The 14,257-nt window shown below is 35.9% G+C and overlaps 1 protein-coding gene across 7 annotated transcripts in view; it reads right to left on the bottom strand.

Moving 5' to 3' along the window:
- Positions 1–4,077: 4,077 nt before the first annotated feature.
- Positions 4,078–14,257, bottom strand: part of RP1 (RP1 axonemal microtubule associated) — a 322,403-nt gene continuing 312,223 nt past the window's right edge. For 3 of the 7 annotated variants that reach the window (XM_079136285.1, XM_079136287.1, XM_079136286.1), the window contains one exon: positions 4,079–5,167. In XM_079136285.1, the coding sequence (XP_078992411.1) occupies positions 5,068–5,167 (100 nt within the window). In that variant the 3' untranslated portion in view covers positions 4,079–5,067. Of the gene's footprint in view, positions 5,168–14,257 lie in introns of all 7 variants that reach the window. The other 4 variants (XM_079136288.1, XM_079136290.1, XM_079136289.1 and 1 more) reach the window with 3 other exon arrangements.

Here is a 14,257-nt window from a genome sequence, read left to right as displayed (position 1 = left end):
ATATTCATACTAGAAACAAAGTCCAGTTTTCTAGAAAAGTGAAAACACATTAAAAAAAATATTTTGCTGGTTGTACTGATGAAGGAGGAGAGAGACTTGAGAAGTAATGGTGTCAGAAAAGAAGAATTTCATTGACCAGAAAGGGAGGGCTGTGTGCCATGAAGCAGTGGGGTTCCATGAGATTTGTCATTTCCCTGTGTCAATCAGTGTCTGAGGAGAGGGCTGCATAGCAATCTAGAAGGGAAGGACCTGGTACACTCAGCTTTCCAACCTTTCCAAAATTTCTATCACTTTGTAAGTGTAAGTGGCCCAGAGGCTGAGGGAGAAACTTAACAGGACAATGATGGGAGATAGGAAGAAGTATTTCCCTACTTTCAAATAGAACATAAGCCACCAGGATTCTGTTCCTCCTTGGAAAGAAGAACATGCCTCTAATATAGTTGAGAAGGAATTTTCTATCAGTCTATGTGATGGACATAAAGTTGGCGTACAAAAAGAAAAGAAGTAACACTTGTCACACCTCTGAGTTTGTGAACTAAGAAACATGCCCACTTTGAAAACGACAGTTTTAAAAAGAGAGGGAAGACAATGTGACGTGGAAACAGAATGGGAAGCCTTGATTCTGATCGATGCTAATAATTTCAAGCTTGGTCTTAGGAAATGAGTAGGAATTTTCTACGCAAGAAAGAAAGGACCTTCCAAATCAACAAGCCAACGTGGATACAGGCCTAGAGAATGGTGTGTTTGCAGTTTCAACCGATAGTATATGGCTGAGTTTGCAAATATTAATCTTGGCCTTCTAATAATGTTACTGTCATATTTATAAGCTGACTAATCAATTTAGTTGGTACTCTCTAGCCACCATCAAATAGAGATCCAAGGAAGTTGATGTTGCATCCCAGGGAATTCAGACTCATTGTGGAAGAGAATCCAGATTAACTTTTGCATGTGAGGCATTGTTTCATGTACTTCCTCCCATTAACTGAAAGAATTAACATGAATATCCATTTCTAAAACTTCACTCTACTCGGATGTGGAGGGAAGTCTACTTTGTGGGGTTTCTTTTCTTATAAAAATAACTTAAAATGTAACTCTTCAAAAGTATTATCAGTCTTGATAACTGAAATATAGACCTAACTCTGGTGGGCTTTCTGGAAAAGACACTCACTATATTAAAGAACAATTAACTTAGTTCCCCAATTGCATTACCTAGAATCTCAAAGAAATTAGATTATGGCCAGGCATGGTTGTGCACATCTGTAATCCCAGCAATTCAGGAGACTGGGGGCATTGTGAATTTAAGGTCAGCCTCAGCAACCTAATGAGATTCTGTCTCAAAATTAAAAAAAAAAAACAAAAACAGAAACTTAAAGGGTTTTTGGATGTAGCTCAGTGTTAGAGTGCTTGAAGAGACCCTGTCTCAAAATTTAAAAAGAAAAAGGTTTAAGAATGTAGCTTACTGATAGAGAGCCCTTGGATTCAATCCCCAGTCCAAAAATAAATAAATAAAATAGAAATTTGATACAACAAATGTAACACTTGAATGTGTTTGCAAGATTTGTATGAAAACACATCAGAACTAGAAGGCCATCCTCATCATGGCCGATGGTCTTCAATCTGTCTTGTCCTTAATGCAGAAGAGTGAACCCATGAAGAACCAAAAATTGCAGTAGATGATTGTGATGTGCCATGAAATGGACCACACTGTTTCCCACCCTTGTTTCTACACTGGTCTTTCATTTCTCAGTATTTCCAAATGATATACATGGCAGGTTTTCAGATAAAGGATTTACCTTGTTCTTTCCACAGAAAATGCTTTTCTCCACCCAAGTTTTAAGAATCTATTTGCTGTCTTTGGGCTATATACTCTGTTAATAATTTTTTGTTTTCTCTGAAAGCCGGAAGTGAATACAACTTCTTTATCCTTTTTAAAATTTTCAGGGAATAGTATGAGCTACATTCCTAAACCTTTCCTTTTTTCTTTTTTAAGTTTTAAGACAGGGTCTCTAAGCACTCTAACATTCAGGTACATCCCCAAACCCTTTATGTTTCTTTTTTTTGTTTGTTTGTTTTTTAAGGGTCTATATTGAGAAAGTCACCAAATCTGGATAATGTCTAAGAAAATGAGCACTATCAGAATGAAATAAACAAGAATCAACACAAAATGGATCAAATTGGTATTTACACCACCACTCCCCTAAAAGAGAGAGATTGTAAATATGCTTATGGATAGAACTGGGAAATACCCAACTCCAGTCTTCCTGGAGAAGGGCAGGATTATGTCAGAACTGCAATATATTATTGTAGAAAAGTTTATTAAAATAGAACCACCAAGTACAATTATTTATGAGTACTAATTGCACACAAATAGGAACTGTATCTGGTATGTAAAATTCTGATCACTGAAACACATATCATATTTTAAGGCAGAGATAATTCATGCATTTAACAGACACAGAGCGCTCATTATGAGATAGGTGCTATGCCAAGAACTAGATATTCAACGTGGAGCACAAAGCAATCTCACCTCCAAAGACTCGAGGTCTAGCAGAGATCAGTACTCCCTGTGTGGAAGAGTGTATTATTCATCCAGGTTCACCAGAATGCCAGCCCCTCTGAGGACATAAAAATGACTATGTTGTTTGCCTGATCATGTGTCTGGCACAGGGGAGATCCTTAACAAACTTATTCTAAATTAATAAATGTGCTAATTCAGTATCTGCTTTGTGTTGGGCACCATGAAATAAGTGTCAGCAAGGGCTACAGTTGATTCCCTAAGCTCTCCCATAGCATGGATGCAATGACTATTATTTTTACCCCATCATGGTCTCTGGGCCACTTTACTAAAAATCAGTGTGTTATACAGGTTTCCATTACTATAACAGATACCAGAGATTATCATCTGATAGACAGGAAAGAGTTAAACCAGGTGCGGTGGCACATGCCTGTAATCCCAGCCAGTTGGGATGCTGAGGCAGAAGGATCACAAGTTTGAGACCAGCTGCAGCAACTTAAACCCTAAGCAACTTAATGAGACCCTGTCGCAAAATAAAAAGTAAAACAAAAAGACTGGAGGTGGGGCTCAGTGGATAAGCACCCCTTAGTTCAATCCTAGTACAAAAAGGAAGAGGGGGGGGCGAGGGGGGAGGGAGGGAGGAAGGGAGAGAGAGAAAGAAAGAAAGAAAGAAAGAAAGAAAGAAAGAAAGAAAGAAAGAAAGAAAGAAAGAAAGAAAGAAAGAAAGAAGTTAGTGTGGCTCTCAGTTTAAAAGTTTCATTCCATGATACATTTCATGATCATTTCATTCCATGATTGGCCCTGCTGCTTTGTGTCTCTGGCAGAGAGTCATGGCTGTAATTCAAGGTGGAACAGAAGCAAGCACTTATCTCCTGGCCTGGAAGTGAAGGAGAAGAAGGGGCTGGGTTGCACAATTCCCTTCAAGAGCATGCCTCCAGTGACCTAAAGGTCGCCCACTAGGTCCCACTCTTAAGGTTTTCACTATTTCCAATAGCGCCATACTGGGGACCAAGATTTTAACCATTGCACCGAGTACATTCCAGATCCAAACTATGGCAAACTGTTAACTATAAATCACTGAAACTCTATTCTTGATGTGTTTTTATTCTCAGATATAAAATGTGTAATTAGGCATAATTTCTAAGGGCTGGTAAAAGGTAAACCATGATAACAATGATTTATTTAATTGAAATGTCACTTACTGATCACTATATGCTAGACTCAGAGTGAAATATGCATATATATGTTCCAAATAATGAAATGCATAATTTTGGATGTTTATAATAAATTATATGTTGTAAATAGATTAACCTAAAATCTCTATTAGGTATAAATTCATTTTAATGTGTTTTAGGAAAAAGTAATATGACATTAAATTAGTGATATCATGGATATTATCAACATGGTTTCAGGCTCAGCTCGGCTCTCCTCTACCACCAAATTACCTGATTTAAACACAGTTTAAAAAAAAAGAAAACAAGATATAATAGTTTAAGTTATATCTGCATATTATAGAAACCATGAAGGTAGTGAACCAGATGGGATTCTTTGATTCCTGCTTCATGATTTCATGGGATACTAAAAACACATGGAGAAGACAATATGGTGGGGAAAAACGTGTATGCTCGTAGGCTGGAGTCAGACCACTGGGTTCCAATCCCAGCTTTCCTGTTCATCTCATTCTATGAGTTAGGGCTAGTCACTTGGCCCTTCCAAGTCTCAGTTTTCTCATCTGCAGAGTAAGGATGGTGAGATAGTCACCACATCACAGTGGCAGGATTGACACTGGAATACAGATGTCTGTGGTATTATAAGTCATGCCAAGACCTCTCCTGGACTGGCAAAGGGGTTATATCTCATGTACCAATTTGAAGGATTGCACGAATCTGTCTGTGACACATGACCCATATTTGAGACTTCATGGAGAAAAGGGAATAAAAAATGTCAGATATCTGCCTCCACATATAATCCTGCATGATGCTCTGTTTCTGTTTACCTACAGATCCAACTTCTAAGCTCACAGAAGACCCAGTCCCACTAGGACCAGTGTGTAGGGCAATGGGGACGCAAGACAACCAACCAATCGGTTTCTTTTTATATTTTCTTATTGATACTTCCACAAATACTAACAGAGATATACCATCAGTTAAAATTAAGACTTCCACTTTGAAATCAACATGTGTTGCAAAATAGTATTTTACATTAATCAAATGTTATTAGTTAATTCTTCACTTACTTTCTACAAAGTATAGCTATCTAAAAATTTCAGTAAACTCAGTAGTCGTCTAATCTTCTGAAAGAAGAAAGAAGAGGAAGGAAGGGGAAGTTGGAAAAGGGAGAAGAAGGAAGGAAGAAAGAAATAGTAATATGCACAGTCCAGATATCATAGGCTGATCCTGGTCAGTCATTGACTGAAGTTCTCAAAAGCAGAGAATGTGTCCAGCCTGAACTGACTCTCCTAAGTGTATGCTTCAGTCCAAGCAAATTGCATGTTCATGATCAGATCATAGCCACTTGAAGCTCAGCGGAGTGATGACCCCAAGTGTCCCCTTTCAGGAGGTGGTTTGTCCTGTCCCTCTGCCTTCACCATGGCTATTTTCTGCAAGCAATTCCAGCTGTGTCTTGCCATCATCTTGGTACTCATCTAGCCATCTGCCATGGAAAGAGAGGAGATAATTAGTAGAGAGGGTATTGAAAGAAAGCACATTACTGAAGAAGAAAAGTAAAATATAAAAGGCATTAAAGAGGCCTTTGGGCAAAAGCTCAGAATTTTTAAAAAGCATTTGCAATTTCAAGTCACATCAAATTGTCTTTAGTTAACTTCAATGAAACTGTCCTACACTTGAGTTGCAAGGTCATTTTAGTCACTCTAAAATTTTGGTTTTTATAAAAGTCCTCTAGCAACATTGCATATATTCTAATACATGTTAAAGTCAGTAAATATGTCTCATTTGGAGTACTGTTTGTGACAGCCCTTATATCTCTCCTGGCATGTAACTAGTAGGTGTATATTGTGGCCAAACCCTCAGACTCTATTATGGCTCTGCAAGAGAAATAGGACATAAACCACATATGTGAAAAATAAATAAAATAGGGGGAAATGTGTATCTTAATATTTTTCATTTTTATAAATTCAAAAAGATAATTTCAACATATAATCAATATGAAGATTGTGCTACATTCTTTTTTGTGCTATGTCTTTAAATTCAAATTAGCCACACCGGAGGAATTTGCTAGATATATGTGACTGTGATTTCCATGTAGGGGCAGACAGTTCTGGATTTGGACATGTTTTGATCTGAATTCTGTTTCCATCAACTTTATTTATTATAATTATATAATTCACCAATGTTTATTTTTGGTAAAAAAAAAAAAAATTTCCTCTTTTGCCTCAATTTCCTTGTTGGTGAAATAGAGGCATCACAGAGTCCACCTAAGCTTTACTGTGAGGATCAAGTTAGTTTGTGTGTGGAGTTCTGGCTTTACCTGGAAGCCTACCCCTTGATAAGAGTTGAGTAAACACTGTAATGAATATTCTAATTTTCTCTCTGGCAACATGGACAGTTTAAATCTGGAATGTCCCCCAAAAGCTTGTGTGTTGGAAAGCATGGTCCCCAGTGCATCAAGGTTCAGAGTTGGGGCTTTTGGGTAGTGATTGGATCATGAGGACTCTGATATCATCAGTGGATTAATTCATTGATGATGGAATGGATTACCAGGTCCTAGTTGGAGGAAGTAGTTCAATGGGACAGTACCCTGGAAGGGTCTGTCCCCTGGCCCCTTCCTCTCTCTCAGCTTCCCAGCTGCCATGAGCTGACAGCTTTCCTCTGTTGTACCCTTCCATAATGTTCTGCCTCATTTACAAGTCAGAGCAATGGAACCAGATGCCCATGGCTCTATGAAACCTCAAAAATCATGAGTCAAAATAAGCTTTTCCTCTCAGTGATGAAAGATTGACTGACACAACAGCCATGTAACCCTTTGAAAGTCTCATAACAGAATAAACCTGTTCTTTTTTTTTTTAACTTTGCAGTAAAGCTATAAATAACTTTTTTTCTCAAAGGCCTTTTCAATCCTCATAATTAAAAGGGGATTTTAATTTAAATGATTGATAAACTCTGCTGAGAAGATAGTAAAATCTGGGTCTCCTAAAGTCTCCAAAATGTAATTAGAATTTTCAGACCAAATGATTTTATAGAAAACTCAGCATTTTGTGTGGAGATCTCTTCCTTAAAGGACAAATACACAAGATGGTGGTTATGCATGGAAAAAAAAATGGATTGATAGACACTGAATTAAAATTCTACAGAGTGCAGGGACACAGAGACCCAGCTCTCTGGCTAACTCCTCTATGAGTTGTGCATGTTACTCATCTCTTGAGAAGTCAGTTTTCTTGTCTGTCAAACAAGGTATGAAGTATGCTATCTTTGGTTTCTTCCACCTCTGATGAAATAGCAAGAAATTTTTTTCTCTTTTTGTACTTATCTAACACTGGGTCCTCAGAGAGAATGAGCAAGGAAAATGGTTAATACTGCCATAGTTTAGTTAAGGGTCACATTGCAATGATATACCTGTATGTAATATTTAATATGATGTCATGTTGAACAATCGTTATTTTGAGTATTTTCATCTGCATCATTTTGTTCCTATAAATCCAATTTCCAAAGTTTATAATTATTCAGAAATATAAGAATAAGTCACCTCCATTTTGACTTCTACTCCTTTTCCTTGCTGATAAAATTAATTTTGGCTCTGAAGAGAATATGACTCTTATTGGTTCAGAGTGATTCTTTACTGTCTTAAATGTGACACACTTAAAAAAAATCACATTTGATTTATTTTTTAAATTTTTAAATTTTATTCTTAATTATTTATACATGACAATAGAATGCTTTTATGGATTTTGATGAATCATAAATCATACATAAATGGAGTGTAATTTTTCACTTTTCTGATTGTTCATGTTGTATGATCACATCAGTCATGCAATCATATATTTATATGAGTTAATAAAGTCTATTTCATTTTACTATCCTTCCTACCCCTGTAAACCCTACCTACCCTTCGCTCCCCTCTACCTAATCTAAAGTAACTTTATTTTTCCCTAGCGCATCCCCCCTTATTGTGAGTTAGCATCCACGTATCAGAGAAAATATTCAGCCTTTGGTTTTTTTGGGATTTGCTTATTTCACTTAGCATGATATTCTCCAACTCCATCCATTTACCAACAAATGTCATAATTTCATTCTTCTTTAAAGCTGAGTATTATTCCATCAAATATATATACACCACATTTTCTTTATCCAGTCATCTGTTTTAGGGCATGTAGGTTGGTTCCATAGTTTAGCTATTGTGAATTGAGCTGCTATAAACATTGATGTGCCATTGTCACTATAGTATGCTGATTTTAAGTCCTTTTGGTATAAACTGAGAAGTGGAATAGGTGGGTCAAATGGTGTTTCCATTCCAGGTTTTCTGAGGAATCTCCATAACGCTTTCCATAATGGATGCACCAATTTGCAGTCCTACCAGCAACGCATGAGTGTGCATTTTCCCCCATATCCTCAGCAACACTTATTATTGTTTGTATTCTTTGTATTTGCCACTCTGATTGGAGTGAGATGAAATATTAGAGTAGTTTTTTGATTTGTATTTCTCTAATTGCTAGAGAGGTTGAACACTTTTTTCATATATTTATTGATTTATTATATCTTCTGTGAAGTGTTTGTTCAGTTCCTTAGCCCATTTATTGATTGAGTTATTTGTGCTTTGGTGTTAAGTATTTTTAGTTCATTATGTATCTTGGAGATTAGTGTTCCATCTAAGGTAAAGACTTTCTCCCAATCTGTAGTCTCTCTCTTCACATTATTGATTGTCTCTTTTGTTGAGAAGAAGCTTTTTAGTTTGAATACATACCATTTATTGATTCTTGATTTTATTTCTGGAGCTTTAGGGACCTTATTAAGGAAGTCAGGTCCTAAGCTGACATGGTGAAGATCTGGGCCTTCTTTTTCTTCTATTAGGCTCAGGATCACTGTTCTAGTGCCTAACTTTGATCCACTTTGAGTGGATTTTTGTGCAGGGTGAGAGATAGAGGTTTAATTTCATTTTGTTACATATGACTTTTCATTTTTCCCAGCACCACTTATTGAATAGGCTATCTTTTGTCCAATGAATCTTTTGGTGCCTTTGTCTACTAGACAAAAATAACCATATTTATGCGGATTTGTCTCTGTGTCTTCTATTCTGAACCATTGGTCTACAAGTTTATTTTGGTTGTTTTTGTTACTGTGGCTTTATAGCATAGTTTGAAGTCTGGTACTGTGAGGCCTCCTGCTTCACTTTTCTTACTAAGGATTGCTTTGGGTATTCTGCATCTCTTATTTTCCAAATGAATTTCATGATTGCTCTTTCTAGTTCTATGAAGAATGTCATTGGTATTTTAATAGAAATTCATTATATTTGTATAACACTTTTGGTAGTATCACCATTTTGACATTATTAATTCTGCCTTTCCAGGAGAATGGGAGGTTTTTCCATCTTCTTATTTCTTTCTTTAGTGTTTTATAGCTTTCATTGTAGAGGTGGTTTACCTCTTTTGTTAAATTGATTCCAAAGATTTTTTTTTTCTGAGCCTATTGTGAATGGGGTAGTTTTCCTAATTTCTCTTTCAGTGGATTCATTACTGATGTGTAGAAATGCATTTGATTTATAGGTATTTATTTTACATCCTGCTACTTTGCTGAATTCATTTATTAGTTATAAAAGTTTTTGGTGGAATTTTTTGGTTCTTTAAATATAGAATCCATGTCATCAACAAATAGTGATAGTTTGATTTCTTCTTTACCTATTGGTATTCCTTTAATTTCTTTCTTCTGTTTAATTGCTCTGACTAGAGTTTTGAGGACAATGTTGAATAAAAGTGGTAAAAGAGGCCATCCTTGTCTTGTTCCAGGTTTTAGAGGTAATACTTTCAATTTCTCTCTGTTTAGAATTATGTTGGCCTTCGGTTCAGCATATATGGCTTTTATGATGTTGACCTATGTTCCTACTACCCCTAGTTTTTCTAGGTATTGAATATGAAAGGGTGCTCTATTTTGTCAAATGCTTTCTCTGTGTCTATTGAGATGATCATATGATTCTTGTTTTTAAGTCTATTAATATGATGAATTACATGGATTGATTTCTAGATGTTGAACCAACCTTGCATCCCTAGGATGAACCTCACCTGATTGTGGTGTATATCTTTTAAATATATTTTTATATGTAATTTGCCAGAATTTTATTGAGAATTTTTGCATCTATGTTCATCAGGGGTATGGTCTGAAGTTTTCTTTCCTTGATGCATCTTTGTCTGGTTTTAGTATCAGGGTGACATTAGCCTCATCGAATGAGTTTGGAAGAGGTCCCTTCTTTTCTATTTCATGAAATACTTTGAGGATTCTTCCTTGATAGTCATGTAGAACTCAGCTAAGACTGTCTGATCTTGGGCTTTTCTTGATTGGTAGGTTTTTGATGGTGTTTTCTATTTCATTGCTTAAAACCGTTCTGTTTAAATTATGTATGATCTCCTGATTCAGTTTGTGTAGGTCATATGTCTCTAGAAATTTGTTTCTGTCTTCATTATTTTCTATTTTATTGGAGTATAAAATTTCAAAAGTTTCTAATTATTTTCTGTATTACAGTAATGTCCATTGTGTTATTTCCTTTTTCATCACATATTTTAGTAATTTAGGTTTTCTCTCTTTTTCTCTTCATTAGCATGGCTAGGGGATTTTCTCAAAAATCAATTACACTAACTTTTTGTTTTCCCAATTTTTTCATTTGTTTCTTTCATTTCAATTTTATTAATTTTAGCTCTGGTTTTAATTATTTCCTGTCTTTTACTGTTTGTGGTATTGATTTGTTCTTCTTCTAGGCCTTTGAAATGTAATACTAGGTCATTTATTTGTTGACATTTTATTTTAACAAACAAGCTCAATGCAATGAACTTTCCACTTGTTATATCAGTATTCTCATTTACCTCTATGTATTTTTTAAATTTCATCCTACTATCCATTCATCATTCAAGAGCATATTGTTTAGTCTCCATGTGTTCAAGTAACTTTTATTTTTTATTTTATCATTGATTTCTAATTTTATCCCATTATGAGCTCATAGAATACATGGTATAATTTCCATTTTTTTTATATTTACTAAGAGTTTCTTTGTGGCATAAGATATAGTCTATTTTAGAGAAGGATCCATATGCTGCCGAGAAAAAAGTGTATTTACTCATTGATGGATTAAATATTTTATATTTGTTTGTTAAATCTAAATTATTGATTGTACTATGTAGTTCTATAGCTTATTTAGTTTTTGTTTGGAAGATCTTTCTAGTAGTGAGAGAGGTGTAGTATTAAAGTCTTCCAGTATTATTGTCTTGGGGTCTATTTGATTCTTGAAATTGAGATGGGTTTTTTGATGTACACAGATGCTCCATTGTTTGGGGCATAAATATTTACAATTGTTATGTCTTTCTATATTATACTATATAATGTCCTTCTTTGTCCCTCTGATTGTTTAGCTTGAAGTCCACTTTATCTGATATGAGGATGGAAACCCCTGCTTGTTTAAGCAATTCATATGAGTGATATATTTTTTTTTCACATCCTTTTACTTCAGTCTATGAATGTCTTTGCCTATGAAGTGAGTCTTTCAGAGACAGCATATTTTTTAGTCTTATTTTTTAATCTAATCTGCCAATCTATGTCTTTTGATTGATAAGTTTAGGCCATTAACATTCAAGGTTGTTATTGAGATATGATTTGTATTCCCAGTCATTTTGGTTTATTTCTGGTTTTTTATTTGATATACTTTCTCCTTTGATTGACTATTCTTTTGGCATACTTCCTCCCTTTGCTGGTTTTCACTCTTTGTGTTTTACTTAATCCTCATGGAATATTTTGTTGAGAATATTCTGTAGTGTGGACTTTCTTGTAAATTCTTTTAACTTTTGTTTATCATGGAAAGTTTTTATCTCCTCTTCAAATCTGACTTAATTTTGTGGATATAAAATTTTTGGTTGGCATCCATTTTCTTTCAGAGCTTGAAACATGTTGTCCCATGACCTCCTAACTTTGAGGGTCTGGGTTGAGAAACCAGTTGAGATCCCAATTGGTTTTCCCTTATGTGTACTTTGTTTTCTGTTTTTGTTTTTGTTTTTGTTTTTGTTTTCCTCTCACAGCCTTTAAGATGTTATCCTTATTCTGTATTTTAGTCACCTTATTGTAATATGTCTTGCTGTGAGTCTGCTGTAAATTTTTAAATTTGGGGTTCAGCATCTTGCATGTGATTTTTCATTTTATTCTTTAGGTTCGAGAAATTTTCCAATATTATTTCACTGAAAAAAATTGTGCATTCCTTTGGTTGGAATCTCTTCTTCTTCATATATCCTGATACATCTTAAATTTGGTCTTTTCATGTTATCCTATAATTCCTGGAAGTTCTGTTCATGGATTCTTACCATCTTCTCTACATGGTCAATTTTTTTTTTCAAGATTAGATATTTTGTCTTCATTGCCTGAGATTCTGTCTTCTTAATGGTCTAGTCTGTTCGTGGTGCTTTCCATTGAATTTGTAATTTGGTATATTGATTCCTTCTTTTCAAGGATTTATGCTTCTTTTTTTTTTTCAGAATCTCTATTTCTCTATTGATCTTTCACTTCCTGTATTTTCTCTTTGATTTCACTCTTTATACCATCTTTTACTTTGCAGATCAGTTTAACTACATAAATTCTAAATTCCTTCTTGGACATTTCTTCTACTGTGTTGTAGGTGGATTCTCTTAAGCATATTGGTTTGTTTGAGACACTCTATTCCCTTGCTTTTTCATGTTGTTTGTGTTTTCCCATCTAGTTGTGTGGATCTGAGGGAGTATAGCTTCTACCCCATAGACTTATTTTGTCCCTGAAGGTTTCTAGTACTTTGCCTTTAAGGGGGAGACCAATATCAGTAACACCCAGTATACCCTTAAACCTAATAGCTCCTACTAAGGTGTCCATTGCTTTCTCACAATAAACAGAAATGATGAGTTCAATCCCTGTCTACAGTATAAACAGAAAATTTGCTAAAAGGGTTTACAATTTCAAATGGCGGACAAAGAGAGAACAGAAATAGTGTAGAACATGATGTTCATAAGAGAGGAAGAGTGAAGCTAGAAGCAGAAATCCACAGGAAGAGTGGAAGAAGAACCAACAGGGTTTGACTATTAGGTGGAGAAAAAGTAGAAAGAGAATAGAGGAAAACAGACAAGTGAGAGAAATATGTAAAAAGAGAAAAAAAATTAAAATATAAGAATACACAACAAAGCTGCAAAACGCCATTCATACATCACCATCCTCAGTGGATGCATGAAAAATACCTTGCTCCAAATATGGTGGAGAGAGATGTTAGAAAAGAAAAAAATAAAAATAAAATAAATCTCAATGGAAAACTGAACAACTGTCTCTGTGGGCAATTGAAAGTTTCTCAGCCCTCTCTCTGACTTCTCATGGAATTGCCTGGCCCAAACAAGCCCTGGCAGACCCATTCACTATCCCACCGATCTGGGCTTCAGATACCCCAGGCTTGGCCATGTTGTAGTCCCAAGATCTCAATGCCTCTGGGGTTTGCACAGAGACCACCAGGGATATGTTCACACAAAGGAGTGACCCAGAGACAGCAGCAATATGGCAGGCCACCAGCACTCCCAGCAGGAAGACACCAGGTGCAGCCAAATCTGTAGGCACCCCCATAATGGACTTCCAGGTCCTGGTTGGTGTCCCCAGGCAGAGGTGACTGGGCCCTGAGATGGCAGTGGTGCAAACCTGCTAGCACTGTGACTCCCAGGCCCTGGCCCACATCCCAAGAAGGATGCTGCTGTGTGCAACCAAACCTGGAGCCTCCCTAGCACAGGACCTCTAGGCTTCGGTGGAAGCAGTAGTGGTGGGGTCTGTGGCAGCAGGCAAGGTATCAGCAGCAGCTGTTAATTGGTGGTATTGGCAGCAAGTGGGGGAAGTTAGGGGCAGTGGCGGCAGCTGCAGTGGCACCCAGAGAGAAGAACTTCAGGTGACCTCCAGGGCAAGGTTATCGGGGCAGCAGTGTCAGGGGTAGTTGCACCCAGAGAGAAGACCTCTGGGTTTTGGTGGCATTGGTGGAGATGGCAGCCACACCCAGAGAAAAGAACTCCAGGCAATAGCAGCATCAGCAGTGTCTGCTCTTTTATTTATTTTTATATCTCATAGTCACCATCTCATTTAAAGCAATAAAGCTATATTGCATAATATTAAACATAATTTCATATGATATCAAATATCTAGATGTGATATAGAACCAAATGTTATCTGTATGCTGACCAAATTTGAACACTTAATATTAGCTAGTACAACCAAATAATTTTAAAATTTGATTTGATTTTAATTAATTTAAAATCAAATCTTAATTAATTTAAAATCAAATGGTCTTATGTGGCTAATGGCTACCACATTGGAATATGCAGATACAGATTTTTTTTAAAGCAAAAGTTAGTCAATTATTTGGAGAATTCTAAATACGTGATATATTATCTAGAAATAAAAGTGAGTTTTCCTGCATCATTTGGATGTTTGGTCTTGCATCTGAAGATTTCTTATATTTATAATTACTCCTATGACAATGACATTTGCCATCCTAGAGCTTTTAATAATCACAAACCATTTTTGCAAGTACTTACATACATTGAAA

Source organism: Sciurus vulgaris (assembly GCF_902686455.1).
Source record: "Sciurus vulgaris genome assembly, chromosome: 1".
NCBI classification, from domain to species: Eukaryota; Metazoa; Chordata; class Mammalia; order Rodentia; family Sciuridae; genus Sciurus; species Sciurus vulgaris.
This window is presented reverse-complemented; position numbering and strand designations above follow the sequence as displayed.